Raw genomic sequence first — 20,572 nt, 5'->3', positions numbered from 1 at the left:
CCCTTTGAACACTTTCCTAATTTTTCTACATTCTTTACAACCATCATAATGGGTAATTTCTGTAATCTATAATTGCACACGTGCAGATAACACAGGTAATCTCTACCCGTAATCTTCCAAAAATAGTTTTGTTACGTTGCTTTTTTAATTATTAGCTAACATGTCAATGCAAAAAAATATTCAAACACGAGTACTAATGCGATTGCGAGTAATAAATGTAAAACAATCAAAATATTCAAAATTCATTGATAAAATAGGGTTTTAAGACCAGATTTCTACCGACAAGTTTAAACAAATAAATCTCTGCGGCGTCGAACCCGAAGATGAGTCTTCGGCCCTCAAACATTGCATCAGCTTTTCAGCGATTCGCTAGCTAAGAGCGATGTGGACCTATCCTGCCAGTAACCAATGAAACACGCAGAATAGTAGCCCCACTGTTATCAAAGTGTATTCACGTGAGTTGAAACGTCGCGTCATTGCACTAATTCTACCATTTCAAAGGTGTTTTTGTGGTCAAATCTAATTTGAAAAGTGAAACAAACGTTTGCTTTTAACATAATAAAAATAAAGTTGAGTTGTTTTGAGAGTAAAATTAATTTTTTGTTGGTGCCCCCGTACTATGTACATTCCTAACAAGTTGGCTATGCAAATTTCGAAAATTTCCAACGTTCAAAATTTGGGTACTTGTTCAACAAACTTTTGTATTATTAAAAGAAAGTGCATTAAAAGAGGACATTCAAGAATGGGTACAATGGAAATGTAAGTGTTTTTCCTTTATCTAAAATATTGCGCAATTTTTTCATTATTTTCGTGTCCAAAATTACATAACGGAACCTTCAAATACACAGAACTAGCTTTATATAATCGTTCGTATAATTTTCACTTCTTGGAAACTCCAAAAACTGCTTAGTAAGGATGATTCATGGGAAAGTCTCATGACATTCCGCGTTCCCATTGGCCGCACATGACGTCATATTAGCGAATGAAATTCGAGTCTTCGACCCCAAATACACGATTCCACGAGTCAGACAAAGACAGACAATGAAAGAATCCCCCTAAATTTCACCGTCGGCCGCCATCTTGCTCATAGTTATCGTGACATTCAACCGCAGCAGATGTGAATTCCCTTGCACCGAATTTCCCAGTTGCTGAATTTCCACGATTTGAGCAGTTATTGTTGCTATCAGCCCGTTTCCTGTATTTTGATCCGCTGTTTTTTTGACTGTGTGAAGACTGCAAACCTGTGACGACTGTTGCAACCAACGAGGAAGCGTCGAGTAAGAATTTTTTACTTTTCATGAAAACGCGAGTTTCTCTCCTGTTGTCATTATTATTGCTATTTTTATTTTGGTTGTTTTAATTTTTCGTGGAAATTGATGAAGATCTTCGATGTAAACAAAGGTATTGATTGTATAGTGGGCTCTTTATGGTTGGCCTTCGAACCGCAAACTTGCAGAGACTTGTCGGTGTGACGTCATGTGGCCTCGTTCATTTCGCGGAATCCGCGTTGCAAAACAAGATAATTTTACTTGTTGCTGACCGATTATTTCGGTTTTATCTTTTATCTGGGATGATACTGAAGGGGTTTTTAGAATTTAGGTGTTTATCTTTTCAATAAACACTTCAACTTTATCTTTCTTAAATAAGTTATAGGGGACAATTATATATTACAAAATCCGGATAAATATTATGGATTTAATAGCTAGAAAATAAAAACATTTCAAAAATTAAAAAACAATACCAAAAAAAATGGCGAAACCAATGAATTTGAGAATCAGTGTCAGGTAATTTTTGATTTTTTTTTTTTGTTAAATAAATATCTTCAGTATTAGCGAAATGTTGCAAATATTTTCATTTTTTTTTTATTTTAGCTCATCTAAATGCCACTTTATTTCGGAGATTATTTAATACAATCGACACCTTAATTCGAACTTTTTTCATTTTAATTTTTTCTTCTTTTTCTGCTTCGCTTATGAGTATTTTTTGTAAATCTTCTGCTCTCAATTTGATCTTTTTTTTTGGCTTTTTATCTTTTTGTCTCTAATTCCTTTCCTGTTCCACCCCAATTTTTTGCATCGAATTTTCGAATCCTATTTTATTTATTTTCTTCCTTTCTGCTCGTCAAATTTACTCTAGTTTGATGGTCCATTAGACAAGTACTTATGTTCCTATTCTTCTATTACCAAAATTAATTAATAATTATTGTATTATTACCAAAATTACGAATTTGGTGAAGGATGTCGAAAATTTTTGTTTTGTCTTAAATATGAAAATTTCTAAAAAAAATTTTTGCTTCACAATTTTGCAATTTGGTAGAAATAATTTACGACTCAAAAGGATGTCGAAAATTTTGCTTCGCCTTAAAAAAGAATTTCCAAAATTTGTGTCTTCGGCCCCATAGTTTTGCAATTTAGTAGAATTAATTTACTACTCAAAAATGGTAACTTTCCTAAATTTCAAAACTGGAGCACTAAAATTAGCAAAATTACGAATTTTAGTTCAGGACGTCGGAAATTTTGTTTCGCCTTAAAAAAGAATTTCCAAAATTTGTGTCTTCGGCCTCATAGTTTTGCAATTTGGTAGAATTAATTTACTACTCAAAAATGGCAACTTTCCTAAATTTCAAAACTGGAGCACTAAAATTACCAAAATTACGAATTTTAGTGCAGGATGTCGAAAATTTTGCTTTGTCTTAAAAATGAAAATTTCCAAAATTTGTGTCTTCTGCCCCATAGTTTTGCAATTTAGTCACTAATATAACCAAAATTACGAATTTTAGTGCAGGATGTCGAAAATTTTGCTTCGTCTTAAAAATGAAAATTTCTAAAATTTGTGTTTTTTGCTCCACAATTTTGCAATTTGGTAGAAATAATTTACGACTCAAAAATAGTCACTTCCCAAATTTCAAAGCTGTAGCACTAAAATTATCAAGATTACGAGTTTTAGTGCAGGAAGTCGAAAATTTTGCCTCATCTTAAAAATGAAAATATCTAAAATTTGTGTTTTTTGTTCCACAATTTTAAAATTTGGTAGAATTAATAATTACGACTTAAAATTAGTCACTTTCCCAAATTGCAATGGTGTAGCACTAAAATCATCAAAATTACGAATTTTAGTGCAGGATGTCGAAATTTTTGCTTCGCCTTTAAAATAAAATTTTCTAAAATTTGTGTCTTTTGTCCCATAATTTTGCAATTTGGTAGAATTAATTTACGGCCGAAAAATAGTAACTCCCAAATTTCATAGCTGTAGCACTAAAATTACCCAAATTACGGATTTGAGTTAACGATGTTGGAAATTTTTGCTTCGCCTTAAAAAATAATTTCCAAAATTTGTGTCTTCGGCCTCATAGTTTTGCAATTTGGTAGAATTAATATACAACTCAAAAATGGCAACTTTCCCAAATTTCAAAACTGTTGCACTAAAATAACCAAAATTACGAATTGTAGTGCAGGATGTCGAAAATTTTTCTTCGTCTTAAAAAGAATTTCTAAAATTTGTGTCTTCGTCCTTACAGTTTTGCAATTTGGTAGAATTAATTTACGACTCAAAAATGGTGATTTTTCTAAATTTTAAAACTGGAGCACTAAAATCATCAAAATTACGAATTTTAGTGCAGGATGTCGATAATTTTGCTTCATCTTAAAAATGAAAATTTCTAAAATTTGTGTTTTTTGTTCCATAATTTTAAAATTTGGTAGAATTAATAATTACGACTTAAAATTAGTCACTTTCCCAAATTTCAATGGTGTAGCACTAAAATTATCAAAATTACGAATTTTAGTGCAGGATGTCGAAAATTTTACTTCGTCTTAAAAATGAAAATTTTCAAAATTCGTGTCTTCTGCCCCATAGTTTTGCAATTTAGTAAAATTAATTTACGACTCAAAAATAGTAACTTTCCTAAATTTTAAAACTGGAGCACTAAAATTACCAAAATTACGAATTTTAGTGCACGACGTCGGAAATTTTGCTTCGCCTTAAAAAAGAATTTCCAAAATTTGTGTCTTCGGCCTCATCGTTTTGCAATTTGGTAGAATTAATTTACTACTCAAAAATGGCAACTTTCCCAAATTCAAAACTGTAGCACTAAAATAACCAAAATTACGAATTTTAGTGCAGGATGTCGAAAATTTTGCTTCGTCTTAAAAATGAAAATTTCTAAAATTTGTGTTTTTTGCTCCACAATTTTGCAATTTGGTAGAAATAATTTACGACTCAAAAATAGTCACTTCCCAAATTTCAAAGCTGTAGCACTAAAATTATCAAGATTACGAGTTTTAGTGCAGGAAGTCGAAAATTTTGCCTCATCTTAAAAATGAAAATATCTAAAATTTGTGTTTTTTGTTCCACAATTTTAAAATTTGGTAGAATTAATAATTACGACTTAAAATTAGTCACTTTCCCAAATTGCAATGGTGTAGCACTAAAATCATCAAAATTACGAATTTTAGTGCAGGATGTCGAAAATTTTGCTTCGCCTTTAAAATAAAATTTTCCAAAATTTGTGTCTTTTGTCCCATAATTTTGCAATTTGGTAGAATTAATTTACGGCCGAAAAATAGTAACTCCCAAATTTCATAGCTGTAGCACTAAAATTACCCAAATTACGGATTTGAGTTAACGATGTTGGAAATTTTTGCTTCGCCTTAAAAAATAATTTCCAAAATTTGTGTCTTCGGCCCCATAGTTTTGCAATTTAGTAGAATTAATTTACTACTCAAAAATGGTAACTTTCCTAAATTTCAAAACTGGAGCACTAAAATTAGCAAAATTACGAATTTTAGTTCAGGACGTCGGAAATTTTGTTTCGCCTTAAAAATTAAAATTTCCAAAATTTGTGTCTTCTGCCCCATAGTTTTGCAATTTGGTAGAATTAATTTACGACTCAAAAATGGTAACTTTCCTAAATTTCAAAACTGGAGCACTAAAATTACCAAAATTACGAATTTTAGTGCAGGACGTCGGAAATTTTGCTTCGCCTTAAAAATTAAAATTTCCAAAATTTGTGTCTTCTGCCCCATAGTTTTGCAATTTAGTAAAATTAATTTACGACTCAAAAATGGCAACTTTCCCAAATTTCAAAACTGTAGCACTGAAATTATCAAGATTACGAATTTTAGTGCAGGATGTCGATAATTTTGCTTCATCTTAAAAATGAAAATTTCTAAAATTTGTGTTTTTTGTTCCATAATTTTAAAATTTGGTAGAATTAATAATTACGACTTAAAATTAGTCACTTTCCCAAATTTCAATGGTGTAGCACTAAAATTATCAAAATTACGAATTTTAGTGCAGGATGTCGAAAATTTTGCTTCGCCTTTAAAATAAAATTTTCCAAAATTTGTGTCTTTTGTCCCATAATTTTGCAATTTGGTAGAATTAATTTTCGGCCGAAAAATAGTAACTCCCAAATTTCATAGCTGTAGCACTAAAATTACCCAAATTACGGATTTGAGTTAACGATGTTGGAAATTTTTGCTTCGCCTTAAAAAATAATTTCCAAAATTTGTGCCTTTGGCCTCATAGTTTTGCAATTTGGTAGAATTAATATACAACTCAAAAATGGTAACTTTCTTAAATTTCAAAACTGGAGCACTAAAATTACCAAAATTACGAATTGTAGTGCAGGATGTCGAAAATTTTGCTTCGTCTTAAAAATGAAAATTTCTAAAATTAGTGTTTTTTGCTCCACAATTTTGCAGTTTGGTAGAAATAATTTACGACTCAAAAATAGTCACTTCCCAAATTTCAAAGCTGTAGCACTAAAATTATCAAGATTACGAGTTTTTTAGTGCAGGATGTCGAAAATTTTGCTTCGCTTTTAAAATAAAATTTTCCAAAATTTTGGTAGAATTAATTTTCGGCCGAAAAATAGTAACTTTCCCAAATTTCATGGCTGTAGCACTAAAATTACCAAAATTACGAATTTTAGTGAACGATGTTGGAAATTTTTTCTTCGTCTTAAAAATGAAGATTCATCCTTTTTGTCTCTTTGAAGTGACTGACGCGTTGAATTTTTCAAGTTTTTTCACAAAACTGCCAAATCTTGTAACATTTTCTAGCAGTGCTAGTGCAAATACAGTCTACAATCTCCATTTTGTTTCAGGTTGAGCGTGTCAAACACTCAACTCTTCCACTGGTGAGGCCCTACAAGAGTCAACATTTTTAAAAAAGGACAAGGCGAATTTAATGTAAGTGTTGATACCGCGCGAACATGTTATAACTTGTCTTCGCTCTATATAAGCGAGTGGTAGGGGTATGTTGTAACTAGTCGCGATCAAAAGCGAGTGGTAGGGACATGTTGCATTTAGTCGCGATAACACTTCGTTCGAGCATTGTCTTATGTCATTGTCTTATGTTGAATCGGTCGTTGCAGTCCCTGTCGAAATGGAATCCGCTGCTGTTTTATCAGCCACCTGCCCATCATGGCGAGAAATCTCCACAACTAAGCCCAATGTTAAGTTTGGACACATCGAACTCAACAAACCTGGATCTATCAGATATGGAAGCTTCGGTCCTCCACTGTGTCAACCCTTACGACGTAAACCCGATAAATGGGGCGTCGGGGAAAACCAGCGCACAGGACGAGGTATGAAGAGTGTTGATCCAATTTTCTTCAGTTTTTGATTGTTGTTTTTTTGGTAGACCGATTCATCTGGAAGGCCTGTCAAGCTCGAAATGGAAGAATTCAGCGATCTTGCTCCGTTCCTTCCAGAGGACAGCCGAAAGACAAATGCTATAGATGAACTCAATACGCCGACCTTCGGTGAGTCCTCTTCACTAAGTTAGTATCATTCATTACAGTCGGTTTCGTTTACAGATAGAAAAGGACCGTTTAATTTTATGGTATATGAAAATACTTACATAGAGTCACCATCAGCCACAGATCCTTTTAAGTTTGAATACGACATCATTCGGACGGGTAATAGTGTACTTTCAAACAAACAACCCAATGACTTTTCAGTTTATTCAAATGTGAACGTTCACGCTACCATCGATAGTGAAGTAGTTAATATTGTACAGGGTTCTGAGGCTAATTTGCTATTTACAACATCTGAATCAGATCAGGGAAATATATACATAATTAATGGAAACGAAACCCCAATGAATGTGCAAGATCAAGTTAGTGCATCCATCTTAAAAGTCGAAGATGCTAATAGTGTTCTAAGTGCAACCGAGAATCAATACTCGAACGTTTCTTCGCCTTGCAATGAGTATTCCGTGAATACGAACCAAAATTTGGGAATTGAGACACCTGAAGACACCAACAGCAGCTGTTCAAGCGAACCGTCGACACCCAGAACGATTCCCAAACTTAAACTCAACCTGGGATTCAACCAAGCAATGGTTTTGAACACTCCTGACGTCATTGATTCTGTTGTCGATCTTGAGACCAGCTTCAATATCCTGGACTATGTTAACGAGAAGGTAACACTATTAATCACACTGTATATGTTTAGCTCACACTATTCTTGCAGGACGTCACGACCGTCAACATCGAAGACATACCTTTTGATGATCCCACCACGTCCGCACTATTGGACATCCCAATTCAACCAAAATCTAGACGAAGATCCAAACGTTACGATGACGACGACGACGAGGACTACGTCCCGCCTTCTAAGAAGTTGTCTAAAAGGGAACCAGTCGTGTCATCAGACTCCGATAGTGATGAAGAGCTGCCACGCGGTAGAAGAGGTCGACCACAAAGACGCACCTCGTCGATTTCGTCCGAGCATTCTGACGCCAACAAGTATAGAGAGCTGCGTGATAAGAACAATGAAGCTTCCAGAAAGTCGAGATTGAAGAGGAAGGTAAAGGAAATGACTCTGCAGAAGGAAGCTGACGAATTGTATGAGAAAAATGTTAAATTGAAGGCGCAAGTGGAGGAGTTTGAACGGATGGTCAACAACTTCAGGAGTAATTTGTTTAAAATAATGCTTAAAAAGTAGTTTAGTGCGTTTTTTTGTGTTTTACTAGTGATTTGGGGTTTCTTTAGAATAAGATTGTACATTTATTTTATATAAACTATGGCTTACTATTATGGATTTTATCAAGTTTTGCACGAATTATTTTTATTTTTATTGTGAATTGTTGATAAACACTGTTTTATGTTTAATTTCATGTATTTACCAATGTTGAAAGCTATTGAATAAATGATTTTAAAATTGTGAGTTTAATTCCTGTTTTTTTTTTAATACTGTTTGAGACTTTGATTCGTAAGCAAATTGTCAAAATTTTATCTTAAAAATTAAGACGATTTTGGGGGAGGGACACAAGTGTTGCCGGACCCTGTAGAAGGAATGAAGCTGCTTACTCTAGGTTCTGGAACCTTTTTGCTTTCCTCTAGTCGTAAAAGAAAGGAATTATTTTTAAATGTTAGATTGCAATTTTCGAAACAAGATCGGCCTGTAATTCAAGGTGAAATCAGAGCCTACTACATGCACGCAACAGTATTGCTGGTTGTCTACTCAGTCACCAAATGCCATTTTATATTTTGGTCTAAAATTACTCAAAATGCCTATTAGCGGCATAAGGGACCCTAGCTGCAACCATTGAAATGATCTGTGCGGCCGATAAAAGCTCAAAAACTTCATTTTAAACTACTATTTAACATTTGAAAGATAAACAGGACAATCCACAATTACACAACTGAATTTTATTATGTCGTTGAAGTTAGCTTGGGATTGGCTTTTTGGTTGCGCCGTAACATAGGCAACACAACGTGCATTCGGCTTTTTTTACAGTAGACCAGACAAATACTGGAATTTCGTGGGTATTTTCATGTTTTCGCTACTTTTCTTTCAAATTTATGGCAATTTGACTTTGGAATAATAACCTCCCATTGTGACAATCAATACTTTGGTGTAAAATATACAGAAAAGGGTTAATCAAAGAGGGTTGAAATGTCTTCATCACCGTTATCGTAAAAATCCAGCATCTACCCCGGTCGCAGTGATCCCAAAAAATTGAGAAAAATTCACTGATAAATCTCCCTTATCAAGTTTCTCTCCACCAGCCGTCAGAGGGTTGTAATCTCACCCCGCTGTAATTCACCCCGTGAAAATGTAAAAAATCGAAAATGTACCCTAATGGCATTAGTCACAAAAAATTGAGAAAAATTCACTGATAAATCTCCCATATCAAGTTTGCCTCCACCAGCCGTCAGAGGGTTGTAATCCCGCCCCATTTTAATTCACCCTGAAAAATGTAAAAAATCGAAAATGTACGCCAATGGCATTAGTCACAAAAAATAGAGAAAAATTCACTGATAAATCTCCCATATCAAGTTTGTCCCCACCAGCCGTCAGAGGGTTGTAATCTCGCCCCATTTTAATTCACCCTCTAAAAATGTGAAAAGTCGAAAATGTACCCCAACGGCATTAGTCTAAAAAATTATTGAAAAATTCACTGATAAATCTCCCATATCAACTTTGCCTCCACCAGCCCTCAGAAGGTTGTAATCTCGCTTCATTTTATTTCACCCTCTAAAAGTGTAAAAAATCGAAAATGTACCCCAATGGAATTAATGTCAAAAAATAGAAAAAAAAATCCTAATTAATTCCATTAATCACATTTGCTTCCAAAAACTATCAGATTGTAATGTTTAATTATTTTGCCTTTAAAACAAAAAAAAGAGTGTTTTTCTGGCAACCCAGAATACACCTTTCTTTGTAATAAGTTGCAGTGTCATTTTTTTTAAGTTTGAATTTACCGGCAAATTGTTTTTTCTTCAGGATAGAGTAACACCAATTTATCAGAAAAATTACATATTTGGTTGAAAACTTAAAAAAAAAATATCACAAATGAGGGGTTTAAAACTGAGATGAACTAAATTTATTTTGGGTGAGTCCAGTTCGAGGATCGCAAAATAAGTTTAAACTTCATAATTTTGTGTAAATTTGAGCTACAATTTCCAATTTCTGTTCAGTTTTTATTTTCAAAAAATATATTTCAAAAATTAAATACAAAATTACGCCAGGTATGAGTTTCATGCATCGCAAAACAAATTAGTGATAAGTGATAAGCCATAATTTTATGCTAATGTTGTACCGAGTTTTACTGCATTTTTTGAATTTTGTGTTTTTTACGTTTTCCAGTTATTTTAAAAAACACAGAGCTAAGATGACTGAAACGGCCTCCTCCGAGAAAAAAACAGAATATGTACACATTTTACTGATTCTGAATTAAAAAAAATATGCTTAGATGCCTAACTTTATCTACTTGTGAGATAATTTAAAAATTCTAAATTTAATTAATAGAAAATAACGATGTGCCGGTAAATTCAAAATTCCGAAAATCTAAATAAGCACTATACAATACACGGATAGTGTATTATGGGTTGCCAAAAAAAAATTTAATTTATTTAATAAGCCTGACACCCCCTAACGGCTGATGGAAACAAATATGCTATAGGAGATTATTCGATAAATTTTTCTCTAATGTTTGGGTCAAATGCTATTGGGGTACATTTTTAAATTTTCACATTTTGAGAGGGTGAATTAAAATGGGGCAAAATTACAACTCTCTGACGGCTGGTGGAGACAAACTTGATATGGGAGCTTTATCAGTGAATTTTTCTCTATTTTTTGGGTCTAATGCCGTTGGGGTACATTTTCGACTTTTCACATTTTTAGAGGGTGAATTAAAATGGGGCGAGATTACAACCCTCTGACGGCTGGTGGGGACAAACTTGATATGGGAGATTTATCAGTAAATTTTTCTCAATTTTTTGGGTCTAATGCCGTTGGGGTACATTTTCGACTTTTCACGTTTTTAGGGGGGGAATTAAAACGGGGCGAGATTACAACCCTCTGACGGCTGGTGGAGGCAAAGTTGATATGGGAGATTTATCAGTGAATTTTTCTCTATTTTTTGAGACTAATGCCATTGGGGTACATTTTCGATTTTTTACATTTTTATGGAGTGAATTAAAACGGGGCGAGATTACAACCCTCTGACGGCTGGTGGAGGCAAAGTTGATATGGGAGATTTATCAGTGAATTTTTCTCTATTTTTTGAGACTAATGCCATTGGGGTACATTTTCGATTTTTTACATTTTTACGGGGTGAATTACAACGGGGCGAGATTACAACCCTCTGACGGCTGGTGGAGGCAAAGTTGATATGGGAGATTTATCAGTGAATTTTTCTCTATTTTTTGAGACTAATGCCATTGGGGTACATTTTCGATTTTTTACATTTTTACGGGGTGAATTAAAACGGGGCGAGATTACAACCCTCTGACGGCTGGTGGAGGCAAAGTTAATAAGGGAGATTTATCAGTGAATTTTTCTCTATTTTTTGAGACTAATGCCATTGGGGTACATTTTCGATTTTTTACATTTTTACGGGGTGAATTAAAACGGGGCGAGATTACAACCCTCTGACGGCTGGTGGAGGCAAAGTTAATAAGGGAGATTTATCAGTGAATTTTTCTCTATTTTTTGAGACTAATGCCATTGGGGTACATTTTCGATTTTTTACATTTTTCAGGGTGAATTAAAATGGGGCGAGATTACAACCCTCTGACGGCTGGTGGAGGCAAAGTTGATATGGGAGATTTATCAGTGAATTTTTCTCTATTTTTTGTGACTAATGCCATTGGCGTACATTTTCGATTTTTTACATTTTTCAGGGTGAATTAAAATGGGGCGGGATTACAACCCTCTGACGGCTGGTGGAGGCAAACTTGATATGGGAGATTTATCAGTGAATTTTTCTCAATTTTTTGTGACTAATGCCATTAGGGTACATTTTCGATTTTTTACATTTTTACGGGGTGAATTACAGCGGGGTGAGATGACAACCCTCTGACGGCTGGTGGAGAGAAACTTGATATGGGAGATTTATCAGTGAATTTTTCTCTATTTTTTGGGATCACTGCGACCGGAGTAGATGCTGGATATTTACGATAACGGTGATGAAAAAGGCGACAGCACAACCCCCTTTGTTTATCCCTTTTCTGTATATTTTACACCACAGTATTGATTGTCACAATGGGAGGTTATTATTCCAAAGTCAAATTGCCATAAATTTGAAAGAAAAGTAGCGAAAACATGAAAATACCCACGAAATTCCAGTATTTGTCTGGTCTACTGTAAAAAAAGCCGAGTGCACGTTGTGTTGCCTATGTTACGGCGCAACCAAAAAGCCAATCCCAAGCTAACTTCAACGACATAATTTTATTTGGAGGTTCAGGAGAGCAGGAAAAAAGAAAACTCATTTAACATTTGGTACATAAGGACCACTTTTAAACCAGCTTTTCCAAGTAGGAGAGTACAGTTTACCAAACGATCTAGTGCGGTTGTGGCTTTGACTTTACAATTTGTTTATAGCCACCTTACCGTAAACCTCCATAAACATAATCATCTTTAAGTGGTTGCGTCTGAACCGCAATAAATATGTTTTTCTCCAAACGTCACAAAAGTCACTATTTTTTAGTCGTTTTATTAGACAGTAAAGTAAGCAATTTTGTTATAAGTAAAAAAAGCGCTCGTTGACATGGAAACACTTTTGCTGTCTACAGAAAATAGGTTACCGGACACCAGAAAAATCGATGCATTTTATTATGTTTATGAGTTACGTATACACATGAATTAATTACCAAACAGATTTTTTGTTCTCCAAAGGTCGGAATTATTAGCTAAATATTCGTTTGAAATCCAGCTTCGCGCTGTTAGTTTAAATAAGTGTTCAGTGACTACGTCATAACTCCTTTCTATGCATATGAATTGAGAAAACGCATACGTCAACGGAATGTTACATTGGTGAGAGTGAGATAGAGTAATCGTTATGATTCCTAACTGGTTTCCGGTTTATAGCACACTTGCGTCAACCAATCAGAAGTTTTGTTTTCATAAGTCATCTGTACAGAACGCCATCAGTCCATTTTCGCTTTTTGATTATTGGCGCACTAAATTAAGAAAGATACAAAAACTACAGCAATTCACGTTCTGCACACACATTTGATGCATTCATAACCTCAATTCAAACTCAACTTCATCATTTTCACCAATGGCCTCGGCATTCCTGTAGCCAATAGGCGTCGACTAAGAAGTTGTTACGTCACCAAGGCGCGTGTTTGAAACTATCCGTTTTTTAAACTTTTTTTTTGGTATAAATAAATTGCGTAAAAAAAATGGACATTGGTTTTTAATGTTTTCAGACTAGACAGATTTGTTTTTTGAAATAAAAAAAAAACAGTCCGGTAGCCTATAGTAGATTTTGTTATACGGCAGATAAGTGGTACTTTTTGTCGAGCAATTAAATTGCAGTAGCAAAGCGGAGCGTAGCGTATGCAAAATTGCGAGACAGCAAAGTCACTTTTCGGCCAAATAACAACTACTACTTTTTCTCCAAACGGTTAGATTCATTTCCACGACCCAAAATTAGTGAACCCAAATGGAACTATAAACATGGATGGCTATGGATGTAGATAGTTGTCAATGATTATATTTACTGAAAAATATTGGTTCCAAAGAGTTTCAAAGTTAAGATCGTGCAAGTGCCATACAAAATGTAAGTCTCAAATAGTAACCGTCACAAAAAGTACTTTTTCTGCCTAGGCAGCAAAAGTGTTTCCATGTCAACGAGCGCTTTTCATTACATATAACAAAATTGCCTACTTTACTGTCTAAAAACGACTACAAAATAGTGACTTTTTGTGACGTTTGGAGAAAAAGTACTTTTTGTGACGGCTACTATTTATTTGAGACTTACATTTTGTATGGAACTTGCCCGATCTTAACTTTGTAACTCTTTGAAACCAATATGTTTCACAGTAAATGTCATCAATGACAACAACATGCATAGCTATGTTTTTAGTTCAATTTGCGTTCACTCATTGTCGGTCGTGGAACTGAATTTAACGTTTGGAGAAAAAGTAGTATTTGTTATTTGGCCGAAAAGTGGCTTCGCTGTCTCGCAATTTGGCTCGACAAAAAGTACCACTTTTCTGCCGTATAATAAAATCTACTATTACCCAGGTGGTCAGTTTTACAAATCAAAACAATGGAATTCCTCAAAATACGTCTAGCCTAGCGGTTTATTTCAATGCAGGTAAGACCCAACTACTTGAGGATGATTATGTTTATGAGGGTTTGCAGTAAAGTAACTGCAAACAAATTGAAAAGTCAAAGCCATAACCGCACGAGATCGTTTGGTAAACTGTACTTGCTTCAAAAGTTCTCGCCTAATTGATCAAGTTACCTTAACTTTTGTTGTCATTGGCGCCATGTTTTGCACTTCATTCATGCATTTTCCACATTTGTTGTAAATCCACTTATTAAAGTAATTAATAAACAAAGTGCTACATTATGGAAGCAGTTTCGACAAGAAAACATCAAAATATTTACGGGGCTAAAAAAACATAATCTTAGTTTATTGTAAACTCACCGCATTTATTCCATTTGTTTCTCACAACTTTTTGATAAAAATTATTGCTGCCAAAACATCTGGGCACACACAAACACTCCAAAAATACTTTCACATCATAAAAAATCACCACAAAACAGAATTTCGCGCAAAACCGAAAATCCCCAGAACTGAACTCACGCGCCACTTCGGATACTGTCGGTTAGTTTCGTCATGGTTTGCATGTTCGGATGAAAATTAAATAATGCTGCAGAATTGTATTTAAAAGAATGAGAGCCGAAATTACCGAACACAAACAAAAAGTTATAGCCACAGTAAATAAAAGATAAAGGAAAATAATGATTTAGTTTTTCAAATGTCATTCAATAAGGTTGGTAGCTTTGAATGAACCAACCGATCACAGTCGACTTTTGAATCTGTTAGACGCGTCTCGTTTTTTGCAATTTTCAATGAAAAATCTATATTTTGTGTCCCCAAAGTGATTTGACACTGTCTAGAAACAGTTTCCTGGCGTTTATTCCGATTGTGAGCGCACATTAACCACTCGGTAAAGGCAAAACAAGAAATGTACTCGAGGGGGCTTTCTGGGACTGATTGGGGTGAGACCGTGCCAAGGGTGATCCAGAAGTGAAATTTGTGACAAGTAGAGTGAGTTTTTTGAAGAGTGGATTGATTTTTATTAGAACTAGAGTGAAGTTGTACAAGGTGTTTATAAATGTTTCTAGCATTTAGGGTGGCTCTGGAATTCCTGTCGTACACTACTTTGCCGCTTTGTTTTCATAGTGAATATAACTACAAGGTGTTTATAAATGTTTCTAGCATCAAGGGTGGCTTTGGAATTCCTGCCGTACACTATTTTGCCGCTTTGTTTTCATGCTGAACGTAACTACCTTGAAAATTATTTATAATGTTATTTACGTCCATGACGTTTCAGTTACAGTTTTGTGTTTGATTTTCAAGTTTTAAACCACAACTAGAACAGTTTTCTTCTCAAAACTTACTTTGCTCCATGTTTGAGGTTAACTGCAAATGTCAGTTGAAAAATCTAAACCCACATTTATAATGAGCGGCAAATTTCTTTGACATGTCTTAGCCACCCTTGATGCTAGAAACATTTATAAACACCTTGTATCTTCAAAATTATTTATAATGTTACTTACGTCAACGACATTTCAGTTACGGTTTTGTTTCCAAATTTTTGATTTTACTAGAACAGTTTTCTTCTCAAAACTTACTATGCTCTATGATTGAGGTTAACTACAAATGTCAGTTGAAAAATCTAAACCCACATTTATAATGAGCGGCAAATTTCTTTGATATTTCATAGCCACCTTTGATGCTAGAAACATTTATAAACATCTTGTATTAGTAACCAGAAACAAATGATTGTGAGCACCTTAATGTCATGGCCAGTCAATCAGAAACAAGCTCAGCTTATTAGGGTGAGTTCAGCTTGTTGTTATTGTGTTGCTGGCGGTAGATTGCAATAGTTTAGTGATTTTTTGCAATTTTTGTTGACATTTTTCGAGTATTCTATTAAAAATACCTACCTAAGATCACTGTACAGAGCTGCAACTTCTTTTCGAATAGGTCTAGATAATACTATATGGTAGATTGGGTTCCTCCAGTAATTCTAAATTTTTTTGTATAATTTTGTTTTTATTATAATAATATCTAATTTATATTTTTGTGCACATACGATACATTTAAAGACTTCATTATGGTAACACATTTAACAAAAAAGTTGAATAAAAACTGCAACACTTGTTTGACAAAGATATTTATTTCTAATAAACTCAAATTGAAGTGATTCACATCACAATTCGAAATTGACACTACTTAAATAAACTTTTAGATAGGAAGTGTTGCAGTTTGTTATTAGTTAATAGTAACAAACATTATAATATTACAGACAACGGGATTTCGTTTTTAGGTAAAACAAAAATGTCTAAACGTTAGTGTATATCTATAGGGCATCCCAAAAATTCGAAACAGCCGAAGCATAAAATTCGAGAAAACAGTCACTGCTGAATTAAAATTTGGTTTTTCCAAAGATGAAATTTCCGGGATCAGAAGGGTCTTCAGATGTGAAAAACTGTTTCCATAAAGCTGCAAATTGTTCGTAATTGACTTCCTTTTTCCCCTGTAAACAAAACGTTTTTATCTATTTATACGAGTTTGTTTACTTACGCTTGACATTTTTTGAAATGCCTCTCTACACTCTGGCGGTTCTAAGCCATAGCAGGAGCAAACGCTTGTAAATTCGTCAATATCAATGCTACCATCGCCACTGGCATCTTCTAAGTCGAACATGAATCTCAGATATTTTGTTTGCCAGTCTAATGCATTTTCTGGGTTTTTGGCATACTCGTCCCACATCAGTGCCCATTCTTCTACACTCACCTGGGAAATGTAAAACAAACTAAATTTTCATAGTGATAATTCGAAATTCGAAGATTCATTGCACGCTTAAACCAAATTTTCTTGCGTTTCCTTTGTCGTTGTTTTTCGTTAAATCGATTGGCACATTTGTCTAGTCAGTGTAACCATAAATTGTTTAAATCTCATAGAATACGTGGGGTGTCAAAGAAGCTTTATTTTGAATTATGAATTTTGTACCACGGAATCTACAAGGTGTTTATAAATGTTTCTAGCATCAAGGGTGGCTCTGAAATTTATTTTGTGCACTATTTTGCCGCTTTGTCTTCATAGTGAATATAACTATCTTAAAAATATTTATAATGACGTTTCAGTTACGGTTTTATGTCCAAGTTTTAGATTTTTAGGTTTTAAACCACAACTAGAACTGTTTATTTCTCAAAACTTACTTTGTTCCATGTTTGAGGTTAACTGCAAATGTCAATTAAAATATCGAAACCAACATTTGTAATAAGCGGCAATTTTTTTTGACATTTCATAGTCACTCTTGATGCTAGAATCATTTATAAACACCTTGTATAATAAATAGTTACATGGACAGTTAAGCTATTTTTATAATCGACTTCGAGAATTTTTTGCCATCTTGCAGGCTGAAGTACAAGCGATAAAAAGTTTTCCGCTAGCATGTGGTAAGCGTTTCGTACAAAAGGGATCAAACAAGAAACATCTAATAATTTCAACTTATGATTTATGTATTGTGTAATATCGTAGTCCTGTATAATCCAAAACCACAACAGAGAAAATATCCATTCAATATGAAACTATGAAATATAAATTTACCTGCCCGTCGTTGTTTTCATCGGCTTTTTGTCGAAGTCCATCCCAAATTTGGATCATGCTGTCGTAGGTTTTCTTGTATTGATCCGTCGTGGATGCCCATCCTCGTAGCGAACATATTTTCTGAAAATTTACGTGATTAAAAATAAGACAATATACGTATAAAAACGTATTTGAATATTTTATTATGTTATCTAGAAAAATGCAACTTCACGCGTGTTCGTTGTACACAAACGAATACAATCGATAACAAAGTAAAACAAGATAATTTTGTTTTTGCTTTCACTCGAACAAAAGCTAGAGATAGTCAAAGCGGCGTTACAAAATAAGTTTTGTTGCGTCACAGATGATTGTTGAAATCGATGGAATTCTCTTAAATTATAGATAAAATCGCGGATTTACCCAGAAAAATAACAAGAAAGTGTTAACAATTTAGAAAGAAAACCTAAATCTAGGGAGAATATAAAGGCAACCTTAACCTATCTGTAATTGTTCCACATTAAAACTGACGCGCAATATCTTCAATCCCCAGCTAATTAACTTACTACTACGTGATTGCTGAAACGAATTGCTCCAAATCCACGTAGAATATTAATATTGCTGCACTTTACTCGAGTTTCTTTTATAATGTAAATTTCTAACTAAGATTCCCGCCTACAGGTGCTTTTCATATTTCTGTTATTATATTTTATTGTAATCATTAATTATTATTAGGTAGTCCCAGATGTAGCAGCACCTGCTGTTTGCACTTTTATTTGAATCTAAGGATGGCATTGATCGATTGCGAAAATATACAAATGAATTTCATTGTTCCCTTTTGTATAGAAAGATATTAATTATGTAACATTAAAATAGAATATCATTAAAAATTAGTAGCGTTCATAAATTACTGTCGAAAGAACAATTAGTTTTTAGATTAATTTCATGTTTAGTTGGATTTGCGCCCGTAAGGAGTGTTCGATAAAAACCAGACCGCTCGTTTAATATCGTTTTTAATATAAAAGGACTAAAATGTGGAGAAACTGTTATAAACTCTGCAATTTTAAATTGGTGGTTACTTTGTATCCCTTTGCACGGTCAGTGTTTATTTTTGCAAGGGCTTTCAGCGCAATCTCTAGAGAGGTAAAATAAGCAAACTTTCTTGGAAGTAAGTAAACAGTGTCCACGTGAAGACAAACTAGGAGAATAGGTAGGTACAATTGCGTCCAAAAATAATGCACCATCTCATTGCTTATTTCCAAACAGCGTCGGAAAACATTTTGAGAGCCTCGCCAGGGCAGGTACGAGTCGGTTTTTGACCGTTCCAGCACATCTGGCTAGTCATAAAATGGTAATTCTTCAATGTTTGCAAAAACTCTGTTCTAAAATTATTTAGATCTTATTTTGCTGTGCTGTGATGGTAAAAGAAACGGATATAGTAACCTCAGTTGACATATACCTAGTAAACATTTTATGGCTTAAGTCAAACCACCCATAGAAATAAAACTGGGTGTTGTAAACTGCAGCCGACAAAGTTCTAGGTAGAGAGTTGACCGATGGTTGAATAGGCCCGCACTCATTTCGTGCTCATTTATGGTCCCCAATCGCAAGGATAAGTACTGCCCGGCCCTATCATAATGTGGCCATAAAATTTACTAGGTATATGTCAACTGGGTTTACTATAAATACTGTGGTGCGTTTATGGCTGTAACTTTTTAAACAGTTTCCACCAAACTGACCGCAAGACCCTATAAACATAATCACCCTCAAGTGGTGGGTCTTGTCTGATGACCAGATTTGATTGTTACAGCATTTTACTGGAATTAGGGAAAAAATATTTGGAAATAAAGTTTCAGGACATACAGACAAATATAGTAGATTACTCAACGTGTGAAGTTGAGTTTTGTTTTAATCTAATGTGGACTTGTCATAATAGAGTTGACGAATGATTAAAATTTAGATTATCTTAAAAGTGTAGTATGAAATTTATCAAATTTCGCTTAAATTAAATAAAAATATAATTGTCAATTTTGACATGTCAAATCACTTGCTCTCATTGTTTTGTAACTTTTTCACTTACTAGATAGTAGAAAACATAAGTTAATTACTAGTAAGAAAAATAAAAAAAAATGAGTTTTTTAGGTCTCAAACAATGACAAATAATTAAAAAAATTATAAACCCGGTTTACAGAAACAAAATTAAATCTTTGATTTTGATCAAAGATTTTTACGAAACCATATAACGTTATTGGGGTTTTTACATCTGAAAAACTATGTTTGAAAAACTAAAACTCGGGAAAATGTATAAATTAAAGCTTTAAAAATTATGAATGCTAGTTGGCCATAACTAGGTAGTATCCAAGATGTAAACAGGTGGGCAAAATCAAAAAATTGCGAAAAAACGCATTTACCAACACTAATATTGTTTCCAAATTTTTAACAGCACTAAGATTGTTAAATGTGTCTTTATACAATCTACTGCTAAAGTGATACTGTTACTCTTTACAATTCAGAATAAAATGAAATATTTAACATTATTTTAAAGTGACATAAGGAAATTGCAAGTTTAATTAATTTCAATTAAATTATTGCGTTAAACCGGCCTATACTTAGTTACTAACTATTGATCACAATTAAAAATCGATTGTTCTAAAATTTACTTTTTTAGCAATGAAAGTGAATTGTATAAAGAAAAATGAACGTTGGAATAATGTCAGCAATCAAACTTAAATGCGAGATTAATTTAATTGCAATCAACTCATAGTAGGAACGGGGTCATTGATTACAAATACAAACATTAATTCTAAATTTTTTTCAATATTCCTCAAACCATGTCGTTTTGTCGACTCAATCTGCATGAGTTATCGAGTGAGTTGTATATAAAATTTGGATGTCTGACGCACCCCTGTACAAAAACTGACCGCTCAGATCTCAAGCAGACCAACCCAAAAGTTCTAGGGGTAAAATGTATTGCTGGTTGCATATTCTGTTCATACCA

At 33.9% G+C, this 20,572-nt stretch overlaps 2 protein-coding genes across 4 annotated transcripts in view; one reads left to right on the top strand and one right to left on the bottom strand.

Annotated features, from left to right (window-relative positions):
* Positions 1-431: 431 nt before the first annotated feature.
* Positions 432-8,183, top strand: LOC148172261 (uncharacterized). 2 transcript variants are annotated; one of them, XM_088038533.1, is made up of 6 exons: positions 432-759; positions 6,110-6,194; positions 6,380-6,592; positions 6,649-6,769; positions 6,824-7,431; positions 7,482-8,183. In XM_088038533.1, exons 3-6 carry the CDS (start codon positions 6,458-6,460, stop codon positions 7,953-7,955), a joined length of 1,338 nt encoding a protein of 445 aa, XP_087894659.1. In that variant the 5' UTR covers positions 432-759; positions 6,110-6,194; positions 6,380-6,457; the 3' UTR covers positions 7,956-8,183. The 2 variants fall into 2 exon arrangements, with proteins under 2 accessions (XP_087894659.1, XP_087894658.1); XM_088038532.1 differs by lacking the exon at positions 432-759 and adding an exon at positions 1,055-1,277.
* Positions 8,184-16,017: 7,834 nt separating this feature from the next.
* The window catches only part of LOC148172259 (calexcitin-1-like), a 58,760-nt gene continuing 54,205 nt past the window's right edge, over positions 16,018-20,572 (bottom strand). For both annotated transcript variants that reach the window (XM_088038731.1, XM_088038732.1), the window contains 3 exons: positions 17,599-17,718; positions 16,570-16,782; positions 16,018-16,522 (listed from right to left, as the gene is read on the bottom strand). In XM_088038731.1, coding sequence (XP_087894857.1) covers positions 16,412-16,522; positions 16,570-16,782; positions 17,599-17,718 — 444 coding nt within the window. In that variant the 3' untranslated portion in view covers positions 16,018-16,411. The remainder of the gene's footprint in view (positions 16,523-16,569; positions 16,783-17,598; positions 17,719-20,572) is intronic.

The sequence above is a fragment of the Gnatocerus cornutus genome, chromosome 6 (genome assembly GCF_029298725.1).
Source record: "Gnatocerus cornutus isolate USDA-ARS CGAHR chromosome 6, icGnaCorn1.1, whole genome shotgun sequence".
In the NCBI taxonomy this organism is placed as follows: Eukaryota; Metazoa; Arthropoda; class Insecta; order Coleoptera; family Tenebrionidae; genus Gnatocerus; species Gnatocerus cornutus.
The sequence above is the reverse complement of the archived record's forward strand: the minus strand, read 5'-3'. Positions and strand labels throughout refer to the sequence as shown.